General features: G+C 51.2%; 1 protein-coding gene across 2 annotated transcripts in view; it reads right to left on the bottom strand.

Annotated features, from left to right (window-relative positions):
• Nucleotides 1-25,406, bottom strand: part of BAZ1A (bromodomain adjacent to zinc finger domain 1A) — a 285,238-nt gene that overhangs the window by 79,666 nt on the left and 180,166 nt on the right. For both annotated transcript variants that reach the window (XM_075330124.1, XM_075330125.1), the window contains exons 17-18: nucleotides 10,969-11,084; nucleotides 7,984-8,511 (exon numbers count right to left, since the gene is read on the bottom strand). In XM_075330124.1, the coding sequence (XP_075186239.1) occupies nucleotides 7,984-8,511; nucleotides 10,969-11,084 (644 nt within the window). The remainder of the gene's footprint in view (nucleotides 1-7,983; nucleotides 8,512-10,968; nucleotides 11,085-25,406) is intronic.

Below are 25,406 nucleotides of genomic sequence, written 5' to 3'. Positions count from 1 at the left end.
CGACCAGGTAGCTGCCTGGCACACCTGTTGAGCCGTAGCCTGGTGTCGTAATGCCCAGGACGCACCCACGGCTCTGGTAGAATGGGCCTTCAGCCCTGATGGAACCGGAAGCCCAGCAGAACGGTAGGCTTCAAGAATTGGTTCTTTGATCCATCGAGCCAGGGTGGCTTTGTAAGCCTGCGACCCCTTGCGCTGGCCAGCGACAAGGACAAAGAGTGCATCAGAGCGGCGCAGGGGCGCCGTGCGGGAAATGTAGATTCTGAGTGCTCTCACCAGATCTAACAAATGTAAATCCTTTTCATACCGGTGAACCGGATGAGGACAAAAAGAAGGTAAGGAGATATCCTGATTAATATGAAACGAGGATACTACCTTAGGGAGAAAACTCCTGAATGGGGCGCAGCACTACCTTGTCCTGGTGGACCACCAGGAAGGGAGCCCTGGATGACAGCGCTGCTAGCTCAGACACTCTCCGAAGAGACGTGATCGCTACCAGAAAGGCCACTTTCCGTGATAGTCGAGAGAGTGAAACATCCGTCAGAGACTCGAAAGGCGGCTTCTGGAGAGCAACTAGTACCCTGTTCAGATCCTATGGATCTAACGGCCGCTCGTACGGGGGGACGATATGACCAAACCCCCTGCAGGAACGTGCGTACCTGCGGACGTCGTGCTAGACGCTTCTGAAAAAAACACCAATAGCGCCGAGACTTGCCCTTTAAGGGAGCCGAGCGACAAGCCCTTTTCCAACCCAGATTGCAGGAAGGAAAGAAAAGTAGGCCATGCCAATGGCCAGGGGGACACTCCTTGTACAGAGCACCAGTAAAAGAAAATCTTCCACTTCCGTGGTAGATCTTAGCAGACGTGGGCTTCATAGCCTGTCTCATGGTGGCAACGACCCCGTGGGATAATCCTGAGGACACTAGGATCTAGGACGCAATGGCCACACAGTAGGTTCAGGGCCGTAGAATTCAGATGGAAAAACGGCCCTTGGGACAGTAAGTCTGGCCGGTCTGGTAGTGCCCACGGTTGACCGACCGTGAGATGCCTGTCGCCAGAGCTCTTTGATCGTCATGACAACCGGGACCAAGCTGTTGTGCCGATTCGTGAAACCCGTCCGGGTGCAGAGACCATTCTCCTGCGTCCACGCCCTGGTGACTGAGGAAGTCTGCTTCCCCGTTTTCTACGCCCGGGATGTGAACTGCGGATATGGTGTATGCTCTGTCTTCCACCCCTAGCAGAATCCGGCGGACTTCCTGGGAGGCTCGCCGACTGCGTAGTCCGCCTTGGTGGTTGATGTATGCCACCGCTGTGGATTGTCCGACTGAATTCGGATCTGTTTGCCTTCCAGCCACTGTAGGAAGTATTGCAGGGCCATATGCACTGCCCAGAGCTCCAGACAATTGATCTGAAGAGTGGACTCCTCTGAAGAGAGTCCTTGATCGTCTGAGAAAGGGGGACGTTCCTGTGTAGGGACATCGACTTCCCCTCCCATTAGCGAAGAATGTTCTATTGAAGTGGACGCAGATGAAACTGCGTGAAAGGGACTGCCTCTGGATGAGGTGTCTCCTTGAAGGAGAGACTGCACCCCCGTCTGTAGTGACCGCTGTTTGTCCAGTGGAAGCTTCACCATCGCTGAGAGAGTGTGAAACCCCAAGCTAAGATATGCCAGCGATTGGGTTTAACTTTGAAAAGTTGAGGACCCACCCGAAACTCTGGGAAGTCTCCAGCGCCATGTTCAGGCTGTGTTGGCATGCCTCTTAAAAGAGTGCCTTGACAAGTAGATGGTCTAAGTAAGGGATCACAGGGTGACCCTGAGAGTGCGGGAGTGGTCCCACTGCTGCTATGAACTTGGTGAAAACCCGTGGGGCTGTCGCCAGACCGAAGGGTAGGGCTACGAACCGAAGATGCTCGTCTTCAATAACGAATCGTAGCAAACGCCGGTGCTCTGGAGCAATCGGCACGTGGAGATAAGCATCCTGATGTCTATTGATGCTAGGAAATCTCCTTGAGACATTGAGGCAATGACGGAGCGGAGGGATTCCATCCGGAACCGCCTGGTTTTCACGTGCTTGTTGAGCAGTTTAAGGTCCAGAACGGAACGGAAGGAGTCGTCCTATTTTGTCACCCCGACCAGATCGGAGTAAAAAGTGTCTCTTGTTCCTGAGGAGGAACCGGGATTACGACTCCTACTGCCTGCAGAAGAGCCTCGGCTCGGCCGGTGAGGAAGTTTTTGCGACAAACTGTCTCTCACCCACCGGCCATTGACCTGTGGCAGTGAAATGTCGCTAAAGCGGGGGAGTCTGCCACCGACCGCGGACGCGGAGAGAGAGGGCTGAAAGTCATGAGGAAACCGCCTTGGTAGCGGTTCCTCCGGCTGCCTTCTCCGGGCGTGATTGAGCCCGCCAGGAACCTGCGCCCCTCTGAGCCTTTTGAGTCCTGTTGGACGAGGGCAATTGGGACGTGCCCGAGCCTGGGAAGGACCGAAACCTCGACTGTCCCTTCTCCTGATGGGTCATGTTTGATAGCTGGGGTAAGGAAGAATCCGTACCCTTGGACAGTTGAATGATTTAATCCAACCGCTCACGAAACAGTCTGTCACCAGATAAAGGCAATCTGGTTAAGCACATTTGTGGAAGCAGCATCTGCTCCAATCCCTTAACACTAGGAGCGTAACAACACGGAGTTGGCGGACGCCACTGACGTACGGCTCGTAGAGTCCAGGACAGCATAAACAGCTTGAGTCGCAATGCCGACATTGCGAGGTGAAGGACGCTACTGCGGCCAAGATGTACATGTGACCGCGTCCCTCTGCGCAATACTAGCTGAAATAGCTTGGAGTGCCTCTATGGCTGCGAATGCCGGGGCAACCGACCCGCCGATAGGGCTATCTGTCTGTCAATGGCATCTTTAAGTGAATTCCCATCTTCCACTGCAACTATAGATCTAGCCGCAAGCCTGGAGATTGGGGGATCCACCCTTGGAGCGCTTGAGCACGTCAGGGGGGAAGAGACAACGCGTATCTTCAATACGGTTGGAGAAAAGCTTATCGGGATAAGCGTGGTGTTCCTGGACTGCTTCTCTGGAGTCAGAGTGACCAGAAAAGTACTCAATATACGCTTGAGATACCGAAATAGGGATTTCTTCTGCTGTGAAGCTGACCCCTCCACTGGAGGAGTTGAGGGAGAAATACCCAACCTTCCATTGATGGACGCTATAAGATTATTCACTATAGCGTCACCATCCGGTGTATCCGTATTGAGAGCGGTCTCAGGATCGGAGTCCTGAACAGCTACGTCTGCCTCATCATACAGAGAGTACTGTGATGAAGTCGAGGGCCGTTCTTAGGGAGCTCGCTTAGGCCGTCTGGGACTGTCGTCCGTGTCAGAGCCTGCACCCTGGGATGCATGGGACCCTCCTGGAGCCATGATTTGTTTCGAAATCAGGGTGGCCAGGGGCATTGAATGAACATTGCCCAAGGTCTGTCTGGACTGCAAAGTCTGTAAGATGTTATATTGTCTGTGACTATGACTATCAGCGGAAACTGCAACTCCGTCCCTGTCCCTGGACAGGGATCACAGGTGGTTCTTTTGGCCACCTGTAGCAGAGACCCCGTTGAGTAATTGCACACACTGGGGGTCCTGGAACAGTCGCATGCAGTACAAGCAGCATAGAAAGCGTGTGCCTTGGCACCCATGCCTTTTTTTTTTTTTTTGCTGTTGCTGTCTAGCCATCTAGGAGCATTAGCCAAGAATAGCGACCGTACAGTGCAATGTATAGCATACAAGCATGAAGTACCATAAACACTTCAGCACATGCAGTACAAGGAGCATAGAAAGCCTGTGCCTTGGCACCTTTGCTTTTCTGCTGCCGAGGTCTAGTTATTCAGGAGCATTAGCCAGGAAAAGCGACATACAGTGAATGTATAGCATACAAGCATGAAAATAACCACTGCAGCACATGCAATCCAAGCAGCATTGAAAGCTTGTGCCTTAGCACCCTTGCTTTTCTGCTGCTGTTGTCTAGTCATCAAGGAGCATTAGCCAAGAATAGCGACATGCAGTGAATGTACAAGCATGAAAATAAACTCTGCAGTACATGCCATCCAAGCAGCATTGAAAACTTGTGCCTTAGCACCATTGCTGTTTGCTGCCGCTGTCTAGCCATCTAGGCGGGTAGACAGCCAAGAATAGCCCTTACAGTGCAATGTAAAGCATACAAGCATAAAGGACACATGACACTGCAGCACATGCAAGACAAGCAGCATATAGAGTCTGTGCTTTAGCACCCCTGATCTTTTGCTGCTGTTTCTAGGTCTGCATCCTGAATAGCGACCGTACAAAAGTACAACAGGACACTTCGGCATTAGTGGGTCAGCACTTTAGTTGCCGCTTACCGCCCGCACAAAAGCGGGTGTGTGGCGCCGGAATCCTGTGCTGGTAGCTCAGTGTCTCAGTTTTCCCGCTCTGCGTGCCGGAATGGCTGCCGGCGTCCAGAGGAGAGGGGCGGGCCGAGGGCGTGCCCGAGACAAGAGCGGGAACCCGGCGCCCACTGTGTCTAGTAAAGGGGGCTGGAGAATGCAAATAAGGCTCCAGCCCTCGGCGCTGCTATAGAACAGCGTCTCTCCCTGTCCCTGAGTGACAGGGTGGGGGCGGGAACGAAGCGGCGCTAGGCCGCAAAAGCCGGGGACTAAAGTTAGAAGCGCCGCCGCCGTAAAAGCGCGGTCGGCACGTCCCCGGCGCACTACAAGTCGCAGCTGCGCCGCCCCCAGTAATCTGCAGGGACTATAAGCCCAGCGCACAGCGCTACAGTCCCCGGCGCACTAGCACACCCAGCAAGCCTGGAGTGTGCGTGGCCTGCCATACGGGGACACAGAGTACCTGAAAGTTGCAGGGCCTTGTCCCTGAACGGCACTCCCGCTCCACATCCAGCAGGTTCTATGGGTCTGTGGATGGAGCCCGGCCTCAGGGCTTGGTGGCCGGAAAGATCCCACTTCCTCAGAGCCCCTCAGGGGGATGGGGAAGGAAAACAGCATGTGGGCTCCAGCCTCCGTACCAGCAATAGGTACCTCAACCTTACAAACCGCAAGTGGGGTGAGAAGGGAGCATGCTGGGGGCCCTAGTATGGGCCCTCTTTTCTTCCATCCGATATAGTCAGCAGCTACTGCTGACTGAACAGTGGAGCTTATGCATGGATGTCTGACCTCCTTCGCACAAAGCAGAAAACTGGTGAGCCAGTGATCCCACTGGGGGTGTATAGCCAGAAGGGGAGGGGCCTTACACTTTTTAGTGTAATTGCTTTGTGTGGCCTCGGGAGGCAGTGCTATACACCCAATCGTCTGGGTCTCCCAATGGAGCGCCGAAGAAAGACTGGGAGATAGACCTAGAAAAGGATTCTACCCAAGCCGGGGGCTCAGCCACAGGAGCAGAAGCAGCCTGAGAGACCACTGGGGGTGAGACTCCAGGCTGTGGCACCGCCAAGTTAGAGCAGGCACCACAATGTGGGAATGTGCTCGGTTCAAACAGCAGGAGCTTACATGCAGCGCATACAGCATAAAGCTTTGGGGCCTTGCTCCTCGTGTGAGACATGCTGCTGGAGTGGGGGCTATGCCAGAGAATGAACCCCAGAGAGTATAATCAGAGGTCCACAACCGGAGACCGGTTGTGGCTTACCAGACCGCTGGAGCGGTGTTGTGTGCCCTCCAGATCCCGAAGCCCGGACCCCCAAGCACAGCACCTCAGCAGAGATGCTGCAGACCAGCGCTGCAATGACTGAACGCAGAGAGAACGCTGAGAAAATGGCCGCCGGAGCGAAGAGAGGGGGCGGGACTTGCTTGAGGAGCGGGATCTGGAGAGCCATGGAGACCTACAGGGGAGGGGACACACACTGCAGTGGGGAGTGTCCCTCCCCAGTACAGAACGGCCGCCGGGAGGAGCCGAGCCTGTCCCTCTGCATGAGTGACATGCGAGGGCAGTGAAACAGAAACTAGGCCTCCGGCGAAGCCGGGGCCTAAATTTGAGCGACGCGGCCGACGCGCAGGCACCATCGGCGCGGTTCTCAGGCGACAGCTAGAGAACCCGCCGGAAATGTCAGTAAACACAATAAACACACTCTCCCCCAACAATAAAGTACAGGGACCCCGAAATCTAAACGTCTCAGGTACTTGGCTGCTGAGACGCAGGGCCAAGTCCCTGGGGATGAGTGCTCCGGTCCAGCAGGGTCCTGAAGGGCTGCGGATGGAGACCGGTCTCCTGCCAGGCAGGGAAACCGTGCTGGCTCCCACTTCAAGCCAGAGCCCAGGAGGGATGGCGAAGGAGCACGGCATGTAAAGGCTCCAGCCTAGGAATCAACCTTACAACACCGCCGACACAGTGGGGTGAGAAGGGACATGCCGGGGGTCCAGACGTGGACCCCACTCTTCAATCTCGTTCCAAAAGGAAAAACTCATAAGAATGCATGTGTGGATGTATGCCTCCTGAACACAAAGCGATAAACTGGCTGGGTCTGCTCACCAGGGGGTGTATAAGCTCAGGGGGAGGAGCTACACTTTTAAGTGTAGTACTTTGTGTGTCCTCCGGAGATAGAAGCTAAACACCCATGGTCTGGGTCTCCCAAAAGGAACGATAAAGAAAGTCTTATAGTTGTTGCTGTAGTTGTGCAGGGCATAAAACATGTGACTGCAGCCTCTGGCTGATGAGCCACAAACTCTGATTGTAATGAGGGAGCAATGCTCTGCACAGCTAATGTGCAAGTGAGGATATAACTCACCCAGAACCCTGATGACCCCTCCCCCACCCCCTCCTCCTGTGTACCAGTTCCTGTGGGAAGGAGGAAGCCAGCTCTGAGAGACGCCCACAGGCTCTGATCACAAGAGGGAGCAATGCTCTGCAGATCCTGTGTGAGGAGGGTTACGCGCGCTTTCGTGAGGGGGCGTGGCTTATTGAGTGTCGGAGGAGACGGGGCTTAGCTCTGACAAGAAAGCATGAGAAAATATAATAAACAAGAAAAATGGTGGGAAGGGACTCCCCTTCCCCCTACAGCCCTGCACAACAATGGTGGACAGAAAAAAACTAAGTGTACTGCAGCTGTGGGTGCACTGAGTCCTGGGACCTCTCCCCCTCCCCCCGCCACAGGTGGAATGCTTTGCAGGAGTCTGCAATTAGCCCATGTGCATCCAGTCAGTGTGACCTTTGCTCCAATTCCTGTCTGCTGTGCCCGGTCACAGAGCGTGTATCAACAAAGACCCTGCCAGAGGGACTGAGGAATTTTTTCATCTGCTCTGGAAAAATCATAAGGATCTCACCTCAACTCCTGTGGAGATGGCAGTCTGAGGCCTGCTGCCTGGTCACACTGGTGCGGAGCGTGTATCAACTCAGAGCCTGCAAGAGGGACTGAGGAAGTTTTCATCTGCTCTGGGCTCTGGAAAATCAGTGCCATGAGACCTGTCGTCCAGTGAGTAACAGCCCAGGATCCAGCGTCGCAGGAGGGGTTCGGGGAGGCGACACTCCGCGTTCCCGCCTGTTGATGGTTTTGGGAAATCTGTCCCCGAAGGAACAGTCGCCCTCTAAAAGCAAAAAATCTTGCTGCAGTAGTCTGCAGAGATGTGCCTCCTATAGACACTAAGCTAAAACTGAAGTAGCCTGGCTGGGCCAGGGGGTGTATACTGCAGGGGAGGAGCTAACATCTTTGCATCTACTTAGGGTCCTCCTATGGATAATCAGCATAACACCCATGGTCCTGTGTCCCCCAATAAGGCGTCAGAGAAAGGATCTTTAGAAATACTTTTTCTAAAGATCTCTTTATCTATGTTACTAGATACAGGGACAGTTAGGCAGGGATTAGCAATATGCACCCAGAACTGCTCGTGGTGCTGGGTGCATATTGCACCTGACAGGTTCCCTTTAACTGACTTATTGGGGGGAAGCCGATTAAGATATTACAGGATCATTTGATGCAATGTTGTCTATTACCATATTAAAGCAATACCTGATATATGGAAACGATTTGTGGGGAAATTACTCAATTTCTGGCAGATCCGTGGCTTTTCTTGTACCAGCATGTCTTTAAGGTTTCTTTCTCTATACCCTCGTGTGTTTAAGGACTCGATCAGTTCATCCAGTTGATCTACTGAGCTGTAGTAACTCCAGCGGTTTGGCTTGTCTACAGGTTTAGGAAGCTCCACTTTCTCCTCTGCATCTTTCACAGGCGATTCATGACCATTCACGGTAGGATTGTATTCCATCTCCATTTCGGAAAGTGGTTGCGGTTGTAGCATATCCTCTGTTACATTGGTATAATCCTCCTCCACAAAAAGCCCCGGTATAGAGTAGAATGTCCAGAATCGCCTATACCACCGATCTCGGCCCAGAGGGATGATGTTGGTGCAGGAGGCGACATGCTGCATCTTTTCAAACAATTCCTGCTCTTTCTTCTCCTGTTTCCTCCTCAGTAGTTCTTCACAAATAGCAGAAGACTCTTTCTTTTCTAGGGGATCAATATTTTTCACTTTCAGACCTAAGACATAAGCAAACAACAAAATATATATATGTCAATATATCTAATACGGAAAGTGCAAATTATACGTCTTTAAATATCTAAAGTTGAGATTATTGTAAAGACTGTACAATGCTGGAGAGCAGAATGCAAACATTACAGGCCTGCTGCATTGTAAGAAGATTTTATATTTTGCGGTTTCTGAACATACCAATACAGAGAACTGCCAGATACTGGATGGTATGGAAGTTTTATAATAAAGATATACAGCAAAAATTATAAAATGTCAGATTCGCTTTCAAATTATTAAACTCCACTACAGAACAAATATCCATATTAAGCTGAGGCCACACGGGGATTGTGCATTTCCTCACACGACACTCTGCTCACTCGCAGCACAGCGGGTGCCGAGTGTCATGCGATCATGGTCTGATTGTGCGATCAGACCACAGCTGCGGAGGGGAGGGGAGGGCCGGCCCGGCCCTGCGGAGGGGAGGGCCGGCCCGGCCCTGCGGAGGGGAGGGGAGGGCCGGCCCGGCCCTGCGGAGGGGAGGGGAGGGCCGGCCCGGCCCTGCGGAGGGGAGGGGAGGGCCGGCCCGGCCCTGCGGAGGGGAGGGGAGGGCCGGCCCGGCCCTGCGGAGGGGAGGGGAGGGCCGGCCCGGCCCTGCGGAGGGGAGGGGAGGGCCGGCCCTGCGGAGGGGAGGGGAGGGCCGGCCCTGCGGAGGGGAGGGGAGGGCCGGCCCGGCCCTGCGGAGGGGAGGGGAGGGCCGGCCCTGCCCTGCGGAGGGGAGGGGAGGGCCGGCCCGGCCCAGCGGAGGGGAGGGGAGGGCCGGCCCGGCCCAGCGGAGGGGAGGGGAGGGCCGGCCCGACCCAGCGGAGGGGAGGGGAGGGCCGGCCCGGCCCTGCGGAGGGGAGGGGAGGGCCGGCCCGGCCCTGCGGAGGGGAGGGGAGGGCCGGCCCGGCCCTGCGGAAGGGAGGGGAGGGCCGGCCCTGCGGAAGTAACATTACACTTATACAGGTCACCATTTCTCCCTCTCCCCTCCCTAACCCCCATAATAATGTGCTGATCGTTAAGAATTTATTGTCAATATGATGTAATATTTGACACATTTTGTAAATAAAAACACTTTTGGTTTAAAAAAAAAAATATTTTTAACTTTGGTAAATAAAGAAGTTTTTCATCTAATTTTCTGCCTATGATCCGCTGGATTCTATTTTCTGCTATTTGGTTTTCTTCCTTCCCATGCCCGAGAGAGTCCTGGAGCGGACGAGCGTGACTTATCCCCTGGACACAAAGTGCTGAGCTGGACTTTTTCTCTGTTTAGATTTATAGAGTAATGTTTGTCGGGGTGGAATGTGATTTCTCATCGCATTCCACTTGCTCTGCATTACTCCTTAACATAAAAATCCATCATATGGTGTATTATATAGATGGCGGAGTACAGTGACAATCACAACTCCGTCCCACATACAAATATATTGCAAAATATACATACATGTGACAACCGCTGTATCCAAACAAGCTATAAAAGCACCCTATTCATCATTGGAGATCATACAGTTATCACTTATCTTGTGGATTGGCGATAAATGTTATTCAAGTGTCTGAAACTTTAATTGTTGGACATTTACTACACTAAGGGTACCCTTCACACTTAAGCGACGCTCCAGCGATCCCACCAGTGATCTGACCTGGTCAGGATCGCTGTTGTGTCGCTACATGGTCGCTGGTTAGCTATCAATCAGGCAGATCACACCAGCGACCAGTGACCAGCCGCCAGCCAGCAGCGACGCGTGGAAGCGATGTTGCGCTTGGAAACTAAGGTAACTATCGGGTAACCAAGCGCTTGGTTACCCGATATTTACCCTGGTTACCAGCGCACACCACTTCGCGCTGGCTCCCTGCACTCCTAGCCAGAGTACACATCGGGTTAATATGCAAACCGCTGTGCTTATTTACCCCATGTGTACTCCGGCTACTTGTGCAGGGAGCCGGCACTGGCAGCCCGAGAGCAGCGGACGCTAGAAACCAAGGTAAATATCGGGTAACCAAGCAAAGGACTTCCCTTGGTTACCCGATATTTAGCTTGGTTACAGCTTACCGCAGGCTGCCAGACGCCGGCTCCCTGCACATTCAAATCGTTGCTCTCTCGCTGTCAAACACAGTGATGTGTGCTTCACAGTGGGAGAGCAACGTCCAAAAAATGAACCAGCACTGTGTGCAACGAGCAGCGATCTCACAGCAGGGGCCAGGTCGCTGTTCAGTGTCACACACAGCGAGATCGCTAATGAGGTCACTGGTGCCTCACAAAAACTGACTCAGCAGCGATCTCGCTATGTGAGAAGTACCCCTAACAAAAAAGTTAAAAATGCATAAAAATGTATTCCGAGCATGGCTGATGTATGGGTATGCTGTTCTGAATATTTAATGCTCACATTGAATAGAAATTGGCTCGTTGAGGAATAGTGTCCATTTACCTTTTCTTTTCTTGCCTCCAGGTGACAGCCCTTCATCTTCAACGGCTACGTCCTGGTCTCCTCGCTCCACATCTTTATTCTCAATACTTGTGTCCAAATCATCTTGTTCTCCATTTCTGTGTTTCAAGTGAAAGGACTACACATGATACAATTTCTTAAAATAAAACCAACTACAACTTTACGTGAAACCACAAAAAACTGGGCATTATTTGCAGTGGTTCTGCATTTTGTTATAAATAATTATAATAAATTGGTGTTTGGAGCAGGGTGCAGACTGACCCAGTGGACAGAATTAGCTGCGAATTGGAGTATATGCTATTCAAGACATGGGGAAATGAAGGGAATCTTACATACATACGTATGTATGTGTATATATATATATATATATATATATATATATATATATATATATGGAATTTTGTTTACTTACCGTAAATTCCTTTTCTTCTAGCTCCAATTGGGAGACCCAGACAATTGGGGTGTATAGCTTATGCCTCCGGAGGTCACACAAAGCATTACACTTAAAAGTGTAAGGCCCCTCCCCTCTGCCTATACACCCCCCCGTGCATCACGGGCTCCTCAGTTTTGGTGCAAAAGCAGGAAGGAGGAAACTTATAAATTGGTCTAAGGTAAATTCAATCCGAAGGATGTTCGGAGAACTTAAACCATGAACCAAAGAACAATTCAACATGAACAACATGTGTACACAAAAGAACAACAGCCCGAAGGGAACAGGGGCGGGTGCTGGGTCTCCCAATTGGAGCTAGAAGAAAAGGAATTTACGGTAAGTAAACAAAATTCCCTTCTTTGTCGCTCCATTGGGAGACCCAGACAATTGGGACGTCCAAAAGCAGTCCCTGGGTGGGTAAAGAATACCCCGGTAATAGAGCCGAAAGACGGCCCCTTCCTACAGGTGGGCAACCGCCGCCTGGAGGACTCGCCTACCTAAGCTGGCATCTGCCGAAGCGTAGGTATGCACCTGATAGTGCTTCGTGAAAGTGTGCAGACTCGACCAGGCAGCCGCCTGACACACCTGCTGAGCCGTAGCCTGGTGCCGCAATGCCCAGGACGCACCCACGGCTCTTGTAGAATGGGCTTTCAGTCCTGAAGGGACCGGAAGGCCAGAAGAACGGTAGGCTTCAAGAATTGGTTCCTTGATCCACCGAGCCAAGGTTGACTTGGAAGCCTGCGACCCTTTACGCTGGCCAGCGACAAGGACAAAGAGCGCATCCGAGCGGCGCAGGGGCGCCGTACGAGAAATGTAGAGCCGGAGTGCTCTCACAAGATCTAACAAGTGCAAATCCTTTTCACATTGGTGAACTGGATGAGGACAAAAAGAAGGTAAGGAGATATCCTGATTGAGATGAAAGGGGGATACCACCTTAGGGAGAAATTCCGGAACCGGACGCAGAACCACCTTGTCCTGGTGAAAAACCAGGAAGGGAGCTTTGCATGACAGTGCAGCTAGCTCAGACACTCTGCGAAGTGATGTGACTGCCACTAGGAAGACCACCTTCTGCGAGAGGCGAGAAAGAGAAATATCTCTCATTGGCTCGAAAGGTGGTTTCTGAAGAGCCGTTAGCACCCTGTTCAGATCCCAGGGTTCTAGCGGGCGCTTGTAAGGGGGAACTATGTGACAAACCCCCTGCAGGAACGTGCGTACTTGCGGAAGCCTTGCTAGACGCTTTTGAAAAAATACAGAGCGCGCCGAGACTTGTCCCTTAAGAGAGCCGAGAGACAGCCCCTTTTCCATTCCGGATTGAAGGAAAGACAGAAAAGTGGGCAAGGCAAATGGCCATGGAATAAAACCCTGATCAGAGCACCAGGATAAGAAGATCCTCCACGTCCTGTGGTAGATCTTGGCTGACGTTGGTTTCCTGGCCTGTCTCATAGTGGCAATGACCTCTTGAGATAACCCTGAAGACGCTAGGATCCAGGACTCAATGGCCACACAGTCAGGTTGAGGGCCGCAGAATTCAGATGGAAAAGAAGGGAATTTTGTTACTTACCGTAAATTCCTTTTCTTCTAGCTCCAATTGGGAGACCCAGACGATTGGGTGTATAGCTACTGCCTCCGGAGGCCACACAAAGTATTACACTAAAAAGTGTAAGGCCCCTCCCCTTCTGCCTATACACCCCCCATGGGATCACGGGCTGCTCAGTTTTAGTGCAAAAGCAAGAAGGAGGAAAGCCAATAACTGGTTAAACAAATTCAATCCGAAGGAACATCGGAGAACTGAAACCATTCAACATGAACAACATGTGTACCCGAACAAACCAAAAATCCCGAAGGAAACAGGGGCCGGTGCTGGGTCTCCCAATTGGAGCTAGAAGAAAAGGAATTTACGGTAAGTAACAAAATTCCCTTCTTCTTCGGCGCTCCATTGGGAGACCCAGACGATTGGGACGTCCAAAAGCAGTCCCTGGGTGGGTAAATTAATACCTCAAGTTTGGACTGTAAAAACAGCCCTTCCCTACATGGAGGCAACCGCCGCCTGCAGGACTCTTCTACTTAGGCTGGCATCCGCCTAAGCGTAGGCATGCACCTGATAACGCTTGGTGAAGGTGTGCAGACTCGCCTAGGTAGCCGCCTGGCACACCTGCTGAGCCGTAGCCTGGTGCCGTAATGCCCAGGACGCACCCACGGCTCTGGTAGAATGGGCCTTCAGCCCTGATGGAACCGGAAGCCCAGCAGAACGGTAGGCTTCAAGGATTGGTTCCTTGATCCATCGAGCCAGGGTGGATTTGGCAGCCTGCGACCCCTTGCGCTGACCAGTGACAAGGACAAAGAGTGCATCCGATCGGCGCAGGGGCGCCGTGCGGGAAATGTAGATTCTGAGTGCTCTTCACCAGATCCAACAATGCAAATCCATTTCATATCGATGAAATGGATAAGAACAAAAGGAAGGTAAGGAGATATCCTGATTGTGATGAAAAGGGGGATACCACCTTAGGGAGAAACTCCGGAATCGGGCGCAGCACTACCTTGTCTTGGTGAAACACCAGGAAGGGAGCTTTGGATGACCGCGCTGCTAGCTCGGACACTCTCCGAAGAGACGTGACCGCTACCAGAAAGGCCACTTTCTGTGAAAGTCGAGAAAGTGAAACATCCCTCAGAGGCTCGAAGGGCGGCTTCTGGAGAGCAATTAGTACCCTGTTCAGATCCCATGGGTCTAACGGCCTCAGTACGGAGGGACAATGTGACAAACCCCCTGCAGGAACGTGCGTACCTGAGGAAGTCGTGCTAGGCGCTTCTGAAAGAATACAGACAGCGCTGGAACTTGTCCTTTAAGGGAGCCGAGCAACAAACCTGTTTCCCAACCCGATTGCAGGAAGGAAAGAAAAGCAGGCAATGCAAATGGCCAGGGAGACACTCCCTGAGCAGACCCCTAAGGTAAGAATATCTTCCACGTCCAGTGGTAGATCTTGGCAGACGTCGGCTTCCTAGCCCGTCACATGGTGGCAATGACGTCATGAGCTAATCCTGAAGACGCTAGGATCCAGGACTCAATGGCCACCCAGTCAGGTTCAGGGCCGTAGGATTCAGATGGAAAACGGCCCTTGGGACAGTAAGTTTGGCCGGTCTGGTAGTGCCCACGGCTGGCCGACTGTGAGATGCCACAGATCCGGGTACCACGACCTCCTCTGCCAGTCTGGGGCGACGAGGATGGCGCGGCGGCAATCGGAGCTGATCTTGCGTAGCACTCTGGGCAACAGTGCCAGAGGGGGAAACACATAGGGTAGCTGGAACTGCGACCCATCCTGAACTAAGGCGCCTGCCGCCAGAGCTCGTTGATCGTAAGACCACACCATGAAACTCGTGACCTTGGTGTTGTGCCTAGACGCCATTAGGTCGACGTCCGGCCTCCCCCGAAGGCCCCAGATTTCCTGAAACCCGTCCGGGTGCAGAGACCATTCCCCTGCGTCCATACCCTGGCGACTGAGGAAGTCTGCTTCCCAGTTTTCTACGCCCGGGATGTGAACTGCGGATATGGTGGATGCTCTGTCTTCCACCCACATCAGAGTCCGCCGGACTTCTTGGGAGGCTTGCCGACTGCGTATTCTGCCTTGGTGGTTGATGTATGCTACCGCTGTGGAGTTGTCCGACTGAACTCGGATCTGTTTGCATTCCAGCCACTGCTGGAAGGCTTGCAGGGCAAGATACACTGCTTAGATTTCCAGAACATTGATCTGAAGGGTGGACTCCTGCTGAGTCCACGTACCCTGGGCCCTGTGGTGGAGAAAGACTATTCTCCACCCTGACAGACTCACGTCTGTCGTGACCACCGTCCAGGATGGGGGTAGGAAGGACCTTCCTTTTGACAATGAGGTGGGAAGAAGTCACCACTGAAGAGAGTCCTTGACCGTCTGAGAAAGGGAGACGTTCCTGTCTAGGGACGTCGACTTCCCATCGCTTTGGCGGAGAATGTCCCATTGAAGTGGACGCAGATGAAACTGCGCGAAAGGGACTGCCTCCATTGCTGCTACCATCTTCGCTAGGAAGTGCATGAGGCGTCTTAAGGGGTGTGACTGGCCTTGAAGGAGAGACTGCACCCCCGTCTGTAGTGAACGCTGTTTGTCCAGCGGAAGCTTCACTATCGCTGAGAGAGTATAAAACTCTATGCCAAGATATGTCAGTGATTGGGTCGGTGTCAGATTTAACTTGGAAAAGTTGATGATCCACCCGAAACTCTGGAGAGTCTCCAGCGCAACGTTCAGGCTGCGTTGGCATGCCTCTTGAGAGGGTGCGTTGACAAGTAGATCGTCCAAGTAAGGGATCACAGAGTGACCCTGAGAGTGCAGGACTGCTACCACTGCTGCCGTGACCTTGGTGAAAACCCGTGGGGCTGTCGCCAGACCTAAGGGCAGGTCTACGAACTGAAGATGCTCGTCTTCTATAACGAATCGCAGCAAACGCTGGTACTCTGGAGCAATCGGCACGTGGAGATAAGCATCCTGATGTCTCTTGATGCTAGGAAATCTCCTTGAGACCTTGAGGCAATGACGGAGCGGAGGGATTCCATCCGGAACCGCCTGGTTTACACTGCTTTTTGAGCAGTTTTAGGTCTAGAACGGAACGGAAGAGCCGTCCTTTTTTGGCACCACAACCAGATTGGAGTAAAAACCGTGACCTTGTTCCTGAAGAGGAACAGGGATTATCACTCCTTCTGCCTGCAGAAGAGCATCGGCTCGGTCGAGAGGTGGGGAAGTTCTGAAGAATCGAGCCGGAGGACGAGAACAAAACTCTATCCTGTACACGTGAGACAAAATGTCTCTCACCCACCGGTCTTTGACCTGTGGCAGCTAAATGCCGCCAAAGCGGGAGAGTCTGCCACCGACCGCGGATGCGGAGAGAGAGAGGGCTGAAAGTCATGAGGAAACCGCCTTGGTAGCGGTTCCTCCGGCTGCCTTCTTTGGGCGTGATTGAGCCCGCCAGGAGTCTGAGCGCCTCTGAGCCTTTTGAGTCCTTTTGGACTAGGAAAATTGGGACCAGCCCGAGCCTGGAAAGGACCGAAACGTCGACTGTCCTTCCTTGGGTTTTGTTTGATCTGGGCTGGTGTAAGGAAGAATCCTTACCCTTGGCCTGTTTAATGATTTCATCCAATCGCTCAGCCAACAGTCTGTCACCAGATAATGGCAAACTGGTTAAGCCCTTTTTGGAAGCAGGAGCTGCCTTCCATTCCCTTAACCCCAAGGGTCTGCGCAAAACCACGGAGTTGGCGTACGCCACCGGCGTACGGCTCGTAGAGTCCAGGACAGCATGAATAGCGTAAGTCGCAATGCATGCGAGGTTAAGGACGCCACCTGCGGCACAGATGTACGTGTGACAGTGTCTATCTGCGCAAGACCAGCTGAAATAGCTTGGAGTGCCCATACGGCTGCGAATGCCGGAGCAAACGACACGCCGATAGCTTCACAGACAGATTTCAACCAGAGGTCCATCTGTCTGTCAATGGCATCTTTAAGTGAAGTCCCATCTTCCACTGCAACTATGGAGGATGGCGCGGCGGAGAAAAGCTTGTCTGGATAAGCGTAGTGTTTCTGGACTGCTCCTCTGAGTCATAGAGGCCCAAAAAGTACTGAATTTACGCTTGGGATACCTGAAATGGAATTTCTCCTGCTGAAGCTGCCTCCTCCACTGGAGGGGCTGAGGGAGAAATATCCACCAGTGTATTGATGGGCGCTATGAGATCATTCACCATGGCGTCCCATTAGGAGCATCCAGAATGAAAGCGGTCTCAGGATCAGAAACCTGACCAGCTACCTCATCATACAGAGAATCCTCTCGCTGAGACCCTGACCAGTGTGTGAAGTCGAGGGTCTCTCCCAGCGAGCTCGCTTAGGCTGTCTGGGACTGTCGTCCGTGTCAGAGCCTTCAGTCTGGGATGTATGGGACCCCCTTGGAGCACGGATTAGTTCCAACTGAGGGAGACCGGGGAGCCTTGATTCAACAATGCCCATGGTCTGAGTCACCGCCCTGGACTGCAAAGTTGCTAGAATTTTGTTCATAGTCCAAGACATTTTATCAGCAAAAAAAACTGCAAACTCTGTCCTCTGGACAGTTTCACAGGTGGCCCTCTCTGGGCCACCACTAGCAGAGACTCTACCCATTAGGGGTTAGTGGAACCTGCCGGTAAAACAGCCTCACGTGCGGTACAGACAGCATAGAAAGCCTGTGCCTTGGCCCCCTTGCTCTATGCTGACGACATGCTGTTGTCTCCTCAGAGCTATCTAGGGGTATATCGCCAAGAAGCGACCGTACAGCCACAAGTCTCAGCCGCGCCGCAGCCTCCAGCGCGGCAGTTTCCCACAGATAAACTCACTCAGCTAAGCTGCAGTGAGTATAGTCCAAGCGCGCAGCGCTGTTGTCCTCGGCGCACTAACACGCCCAGCAATGCTGGCGTGTGTCTGTGTATGGTCTTGCAAATATAAGTACAAGGATAAAGTACACAAAAAAAAAAAAAAACACTGTGGCAATAGTGGGGTCAGCACCAAGGTGCTGCTTACCGCCCGCATAAGCGGGTAAGTGGTCGCCAGAATCCCTTTGCTGGGTCTCCCAGAGCCTGTGTCCGTTCTCCAGCTTAGATTGCCTGCAGGAATGGCTGCCGGCGTCCTGTGAAGAGGGGCGGGCCGTGGGCGTGCCCCAGACAAGAGCGGGAAACTGGCGTCCCCCTGTGCCCAGTGAGAGGGCTGGAGTATGTAAATAAGACTCCAGCCCTCGGCGCTGATCATTGTACAGCGTCTCGCCCCTTCCCTGACTGGCAGGGTTGGGGGCGGGAACGAAACGTAACTAGGCCGCAAAAGCCAGGGACTAGATTTATAAGCGCTGCCGTCGTAAAAGCGCGGCAGCGCGAAAGTCCCCGGTGCACCACAAGTCTCAGCCGCGCCGCAGCTCCAGCAGCGGCTGGCGCGGTAGTTCCCGACACAAACTCACTCAGCTAAGCTGCAGTGAGTAAAGCCCAAGCGCGCAGCGCTACTGTCCCCGGCGCACTAACACACCCAGCAACGCTGGAGTGTGTCTGTGCATAGACTGTACGGGGACACAGAGTACCTTAACGTTGCAGGGCCTGTCCCTGACGATACTCCGCTCCATTCCAGCAGGATCTCCGGGTCTGTGGATGGAGCCCGGCCTCAGAGCCTGGAGGCCGGTAAGATCCCACTTCACCAGAGCCCTTCAGGGGGATGGGGAAGGAAAACAGCATGTGGGCTCCAGCCTCCGTACCCGCAATGGGTACCTCAACCTTAACAAACACCGCCGACAAAAGTGGGGTGAGAAGGGAGCATGCTGGGGGCCCTAGTATGGGCCCTCTTTTCTTCCATCCGACATAGTCAGCAGCTGCTGCTGACTAAAACAGTGGAGCTATGCGTGGATGTCTGACCTCCTTCGCACAAAGCATAAAACTGAGCAGCCCGTGATCCCACGGGGGGTGTATAGGCAGAAGGGGAGGGGCCTTACACTTTTTAGTGTAATACTTTGTGTGGCCTCCGGAGGCAGTAGCTATACACCCAATCGTCTGGGTCTCCCAATGGAGCGACGAAGAAATGGCCCTTGAGACAGCAAGTCTGGTCGGTCTGGTAGTGCCCACGGTTGACCCACCGTGAGATGCCACAGATCCGGGTACCACGACCTCCTTGGCCAGTCTGGGGCGACGAGGAGGGCGCGGCGGCAGTCGGACCTGATCTTGCGTAACACTCTGGGCAGCAGTGCCAGAAAAGGAAAGACATAAGGCAGTTGAAACTGCGCCCAATCCTGAACTAAGGCGTCTGCCGCCAGAGCTCTGTGATCTTGAGACCGTGCCATGAATGCCGGGACCTTGTTGTTGTGCCGGGACGCCATTAGGTCGACGTCCGGCTTCCCCCAGCGGCAACAGATCTCTTGAAACACGTCCGGGTGAAGAGACCATTCCCCTGCGTCCATGCCCTGGCGACTGAGAAAGTCCGCTTCCCAGTTTTCCACGCCCGGGATGTGTACTGCGGAGATGGTGGAGGCTGTGGCTTCCACCCACAGCAGTGGAGCTCAGTTGTCTCCCCTCTGAAGTTCTCCAGCGTCTTGTTGCAATGGCTGCCGGCGTTCAGAGAGGAGGAGGGGGCCGTGGGCGTGCCTGTAAAAGTGCGGGAATCTGGTGCCCCACGGTGCTCAGTGAGGGGGGAGGAGGATACAAAGTATGCTCCTGCCCTCAGCGCTGACGTCCAGTGCAGCGTCCCTCCCTTACCCCTGACTGGCAGGCCCGGGGGCGGGAATATGCGGCACTAGGCCGCAAAAGCCGGGGACTAAAGTTATAAGCGCGGCCGGCAAACAAGCGCAGCCAGCGCGGTAGTCCCGGCGCACTAACACACCCAGCAGCTGCTGCAGTGTCTATTACCCAGGCGCACTATGCGCCGTCCCCAAGGGGACACAGAGTACCTCAGAGTCGCAGGGCCTTGTCCCTGATGATACCCAGCTCCTGTCCAGCAGATTCCCCCAGGGGCTGCGGAGGGAGCGCGGTCACAGCGCCTGGTGACCGGTCAGGATCCCACTTCACCCAGAGCCCCTAAGGGATGGGGAAGGAAAACAGCATGTGGCTCCTGCCTATGTACCCACAATGGGTACCTCAACCTTAACAGCACCGCCGACCCGAGTGGGGTGAGAAGGGAGCATGCTGGGGACCCTGTATGGGCCCACTTTTCTTCCATCCGATATAGTCAGCAGCTGCTGCTGACTAAAATGTGGAGCTTGCGTGGATGTGTGCCTCGTTCCACAAAGCAATAAAACTGAGGAGTCCGTGATGCACGGGGGGGTGTATAGGCAGAGGGGAGGGGTTTACACTTTTAAGTGTAATGCTTTGTGTGACCTCCGGAGGCATAAGCTATACACCCCAATTGTCTGGGTCTCCCAATGCAGCGACAAAGAAATTATATATATATATATATATATATATATATATATATATATATATGTGTGTATGTGTGTATGTGTGTATGTGTGTATGTATGTATGTGTGTATGTATGTATGTGTGTATGTGTGTATGTATGTATGTGTGTATGTATGTATGTGTGTATGTATGTATGTGTGTATGTATGTATGTGTGTATGTATGTATGTGTGTATGTGTGTATGTATGTATGTGTGTATGTATGTGCGCATATATTATATATACATATATACATATATATACACATATATATATATATATATATATATATATATATATATATATATATATATATATATATATATATATATATATATATACACATACATACATACACACACACACACACACACACACACTATATATCTATATAAAATCTATATATCTATAATATATATATCTATATCTATATATCTATATATATATATATATATATATATCTATCTATATAAATATAATATATCTATATATATCTATATAAATATAATATATATATCTATATCTATCTATCTATCTATATAATATCACAGCCACACGCACATATGTTATACATACATAATATAATATAATATAATATAATATAATATAATATAATATAATATAATATAATATAATATAATATAATATAATATAATATAATATAATATAATATAATATAATATAATATAATATAATATAATATATATATATATATATATATATATATATATATTTAAACATGTTATACTAAAATTTCCCACCAGGTGAAAAAGTGGGGCTGTACAGTGGGCGCGCCTTGCAGCTCTGTTTGCAAGATGCCTGTCTCTTTGCCGGATCATGCACTGTTAGGCTATGTGCCCACGGGACTTTGTGCCTGCGGATATATCCACAGGTACGGCCGCAGGTTTCCTGTAGCTGCTTGCCGGAATCCGCAGCTATTTTTAGCTGTGGTAGTACACCAAAATAGCTGCGGTAAACCTGCGGACATTCATGCGGCTTACCTGCGGAAGTCCCAGCCCTATCTCCATAGTGGAGGGCCGGGATTTCAGCAGGCAATTCCGCAGAAATAATGGACCTGCAATTACGTGCGGCTTCAGGACATCTGCAGCATGTTCCGCAGTCGAATGTATCCGCAGCATGGATACAGCACTCCCCATGTCCCATAGGATAACATGGGGAGTGTCTGTACATGCTGAAACCTGCAGATTTATCTGGAAAATCCGCGTATTTTCCGCAGATAAATCCGCAGGTTTAATCTCCCATGGGCACATAGCCTTAAGTGCGGTTGTTTTATGAGAACACCAGGAATGCTACAGCTGCACTGAGAGCCTTTCATCGTTTGAAAGACATTCACACACGTAGCGGTCCAATGGCTGTCAATTCGCTGAGACAGAAGATGACACATTTTGAGGCAGCAGGGTTACTGAGTTCAGCTAGGGCGCGGGTGACGACTGGTAAGCAGAGCGGTTGTAGAGGACATTGCCACTGCCGTTGTGGTACAGAGCACGAATAACCCTGCCGGAAACAGCAGTGCATGCAGTGCTTCCGGCAGTTGGAGATCCTGTAGAGCACAGTGTGGAGAGTTCTCCGAAAGGTCTTGCGAACATACCCGTACAAAATTAGCCACCATCAACAACTTCTTCCTCGTAACAATGATACCCGCATGACATTTGCATTTATGTTTCTGGCGAGAGTGGAAGTGGATGGCAATTGGCCACGGAATGTTCTGTGGTGCAACGAAGTGCATTTTTATCTGAATGGAATGGTGAACACACAAAACTGTCGCATATTGGCTACCGAAAATCGGCTTTCGGTTGAGGGGGTTCCACTGCATTCACCAAAGGTAACCGTTTGGTGTAGTTTACCTTATCATTCATGCTCGGACCGTTCTTTTACGCAGGATTAGGCCAACTGGGGTTGCTACCTGTTCCATGACAGCAGCAACATACCAGACTATGCTGGAAACTGGTCATTCCGCAACTCCAACAGCGGCAGTGTCTTCAGACGACCATCTTCATACATGATGGAGCACCCCCTCACATTGAAAATCGTGCGAAGAACGTTCTGTGTGCATGTTTTCCCGATGATAGGATTTTGAGCAGATCCTTCTGTTGCGGAAGGGGGCGCTGCAGGGGCTGCTTGCATCCGGGTTCGTTACTGCAGCTCGAGTGGTGGCCGGACCCGGGCTCGCACAGCCGTGCGTCCTCACAACCGTAGGAAGGGAGTATTTACAGGTGATTGTTTTGTCGGTGACGCCACCTGCGGGTTGCGGTGAGAGTTGGTAGCACCGCCGCTGCCTGGTGATGAGGCGCCCGGGGCTGATGGAGCGGGGCAGCAGGATGGAATCCCCTCCACGGGTAGGGGAGGTGTAGTCCCAGGGCCCAGGTACACGGGAGCAACGGCAGCTGGAGGTGATATGCTGGGTTGAATCGGTGGAAAATGGTGTACAAAGAATCACACTCAAGTCCAGTGGTAAACCAAATTGCCAGTGACCGGTCACCTACAGCGGGTGTATTTGGGTCCCACACCCAGGTGCAGTAAACAAGAGTCCCTTCCTCTTGCACTCCGTGTTTGTGTCTTCACTGTGACAACTCCGCTTGGAACGTGGAAGTTCACTCTCTGTGCGGTGTATGTTGGGAGCTGTGGCCCGCGAAATCTGACCCTTGGGATTTCTGTGGGTTCTGATTGACACCCTATCCCGCGCGTTGGGCTGCAGTTTCGCTCTCTGGGCTTCTGTGAAACAAGGCCTGAAACCTTGTCCCTAGCTGGGCGATTAACAAGGGGGCTTGCAACCGTCCTCGTCCTAGGGTCCAGGTAACCCGACTGTGCACAGCCTCCAGCTGTCAGCACCGGTGGGCTACAACCCTGCCCCGATCCACGTTAGGTCTCCCGCGCCTGGATCTCTGTCGCCTGTGGTCCTGCTTGCTGTCTGCCACCTAGTCCGGTAGTCAAGGGGCCCCAACCCCTGACTCCACTGCACTTCCACACTCCTCAACTGTCAGTACTCGACTGTCTCGTTCCCACCCCTAACATCTCAGGAACCCTAGGTGGGCGTTCCCATCCGCCTGGTCCCGCCCACTGGTGTGTCCCTATTGCCATGAGGGGGTGTCTAGGCTTTACTGGTGTACCTGGGTGTGGGTTTTGTGTTGGTATGCCAAGGAGGATGGAGCATTGTACCTGCGAGATTTGTACAACCTCTGTGACTACCTGGTTTTGCCAGGGCGTCACACTTGCCTAACGCATGGCTACTGCGTTCGCCTGATATCAATCCTTGTGATTTCTGGTTGTGGGGACACTTTAAAGAGCGTGTTTATCGGGGAAATGTAGACACCCTGGCCGACCTCAGACTACATCATTTTAGAAGTGCACAGCATCCAACCAGACATGTTAGACGCAAGAATCAAGCATGTTCTGCATAGAATGAACATGATCAATGTGCAGGATGGTGGCCATAGTGAACAGTTATGCTAGTCTGTGGAACAATGGTGACATCTCCAATTATCGGCACACTTTTTTTGGGCCGCTCGCTCACTGTACAGCGCCACTTTTTCACCTGGTGGGGAATTTTAGTATCATTTTTTTCTTTAAGATGCCTTCCGTTTCCAGATGCTTTGAATAGCATATACATACCAACTTTTAGCCAATTCTGTCCACCGGGTCAGTCTGGACACGGCTCTTAACACCTTAGGTTATTTTATGGCCACATTTAATATAAATTTTATATATATATTATATATATATATATAAATATATATATATATATATATAAATATATATATATATATATATAAATATATATATATATATATATAAATATATATATATATATATATAAATATATATATATATATATAAATATATATATATATATAAATATATATATATATATAAATATATATATATATATAAATATATATATATAAATATATATATATATATATATATATATATATATATATATATATATATATATATATATATATATATATATATATATATATATATATATATATATATATATATATATATATATATATATATATATGGCCTTGACGTGTACAGCACTAAATATACCAGAAAATACAGACTTGTATGAAGCCGCATACATATATTTATCAGGACTACACATCTTACAAGCCATGGTGATCAGATTCTTATGACCCTACAACGTCTGAATGACTTGTAGCTTCGACCCCATGCCCTAATGAGGAAAGCATACTTTTGTCAAGGCGTAGAAAAAAAGAGAATTTTGTTACTTACCGTAAATTCTTTTTCTTATAGTTCCGTATTGGGAGACCCAGACCATGGGTGTATAGCTTCTGCCTCCGGAGGACACACAAAGTACTATACTTAAAAGTGTAGCTCCTCCCTCTGAGCTTATACACCCCCTGGTAGCCAGTCCTAGCCAGTTTAGTGCAAAAGCTGAAGGAGAATAGCCACCCACAAGTAGAACAGAGTAAGAACCGGAACAACCGGAGACTCTGTCCACGACAACAGCCGGTGATAACACATGGAACAAGAAAATTGCCAACAGGCAACAGGGAGGGAGCTGGGTCTCCCAATACGGAACTATAAGAAAAATAATTTACGGTAAGTAACAAAATTCTCTTTTTCTTTATCGTTCCTTTGGGAGACCCAGACCACGGGACGTTCCAAAGCTGTCCCTGGGTGGGAATAAACAGAAAAAACTAAGTAGGCGGAGCCTAACTTCACAAGTGGGCGAAAGCCGCCTGAAAGATGCGTCTGCCCAAGCTCGCATCTGCCGAAGCATGAGCATGCACTTGGTAGTGCTTCGAAAAGGTATGCAGGCTAGTCCAAGTGGCAGCCTGACAGACTTGTTGAGCCGTAGCCTGGTGCCTAAAAGCCCAAGAGGCACCGACAGCTCTGGTCGAGTGTGCTTTGATCCCCGGCGGGGGAGGCACCTGAGTACTCTGGTAGGCGTCCGAAATGGTCGATCTAATCCAACGGGCCAAGGTCGGCTTAGAAGCAGAGAGACCCTAGCGCCGCCCTGTGGTTAGCACAAAAAGAGAGGTGCACCGCCTAAGC

This window comes from Anomaloglossus baeobatrachus, chromosome 12 (genome assembly GCF_048569485.1).
Source record: "Anomaloglossus baeobatrachus isolate aAnoBae1 chromosome 12, aAnoBae1.hap1, whole genome shotgun sequence".
Classification (NCBI taxonomy): Eukaryota; Metazoa; Chordata; class Amphibia; order Anura; family Aromobatidae; genus Anomaloglossus; species Anomaloglossus baeobatrachus.
This window is presented reverse-complemented; position numbering and strand designations above follow the sequence as displayed.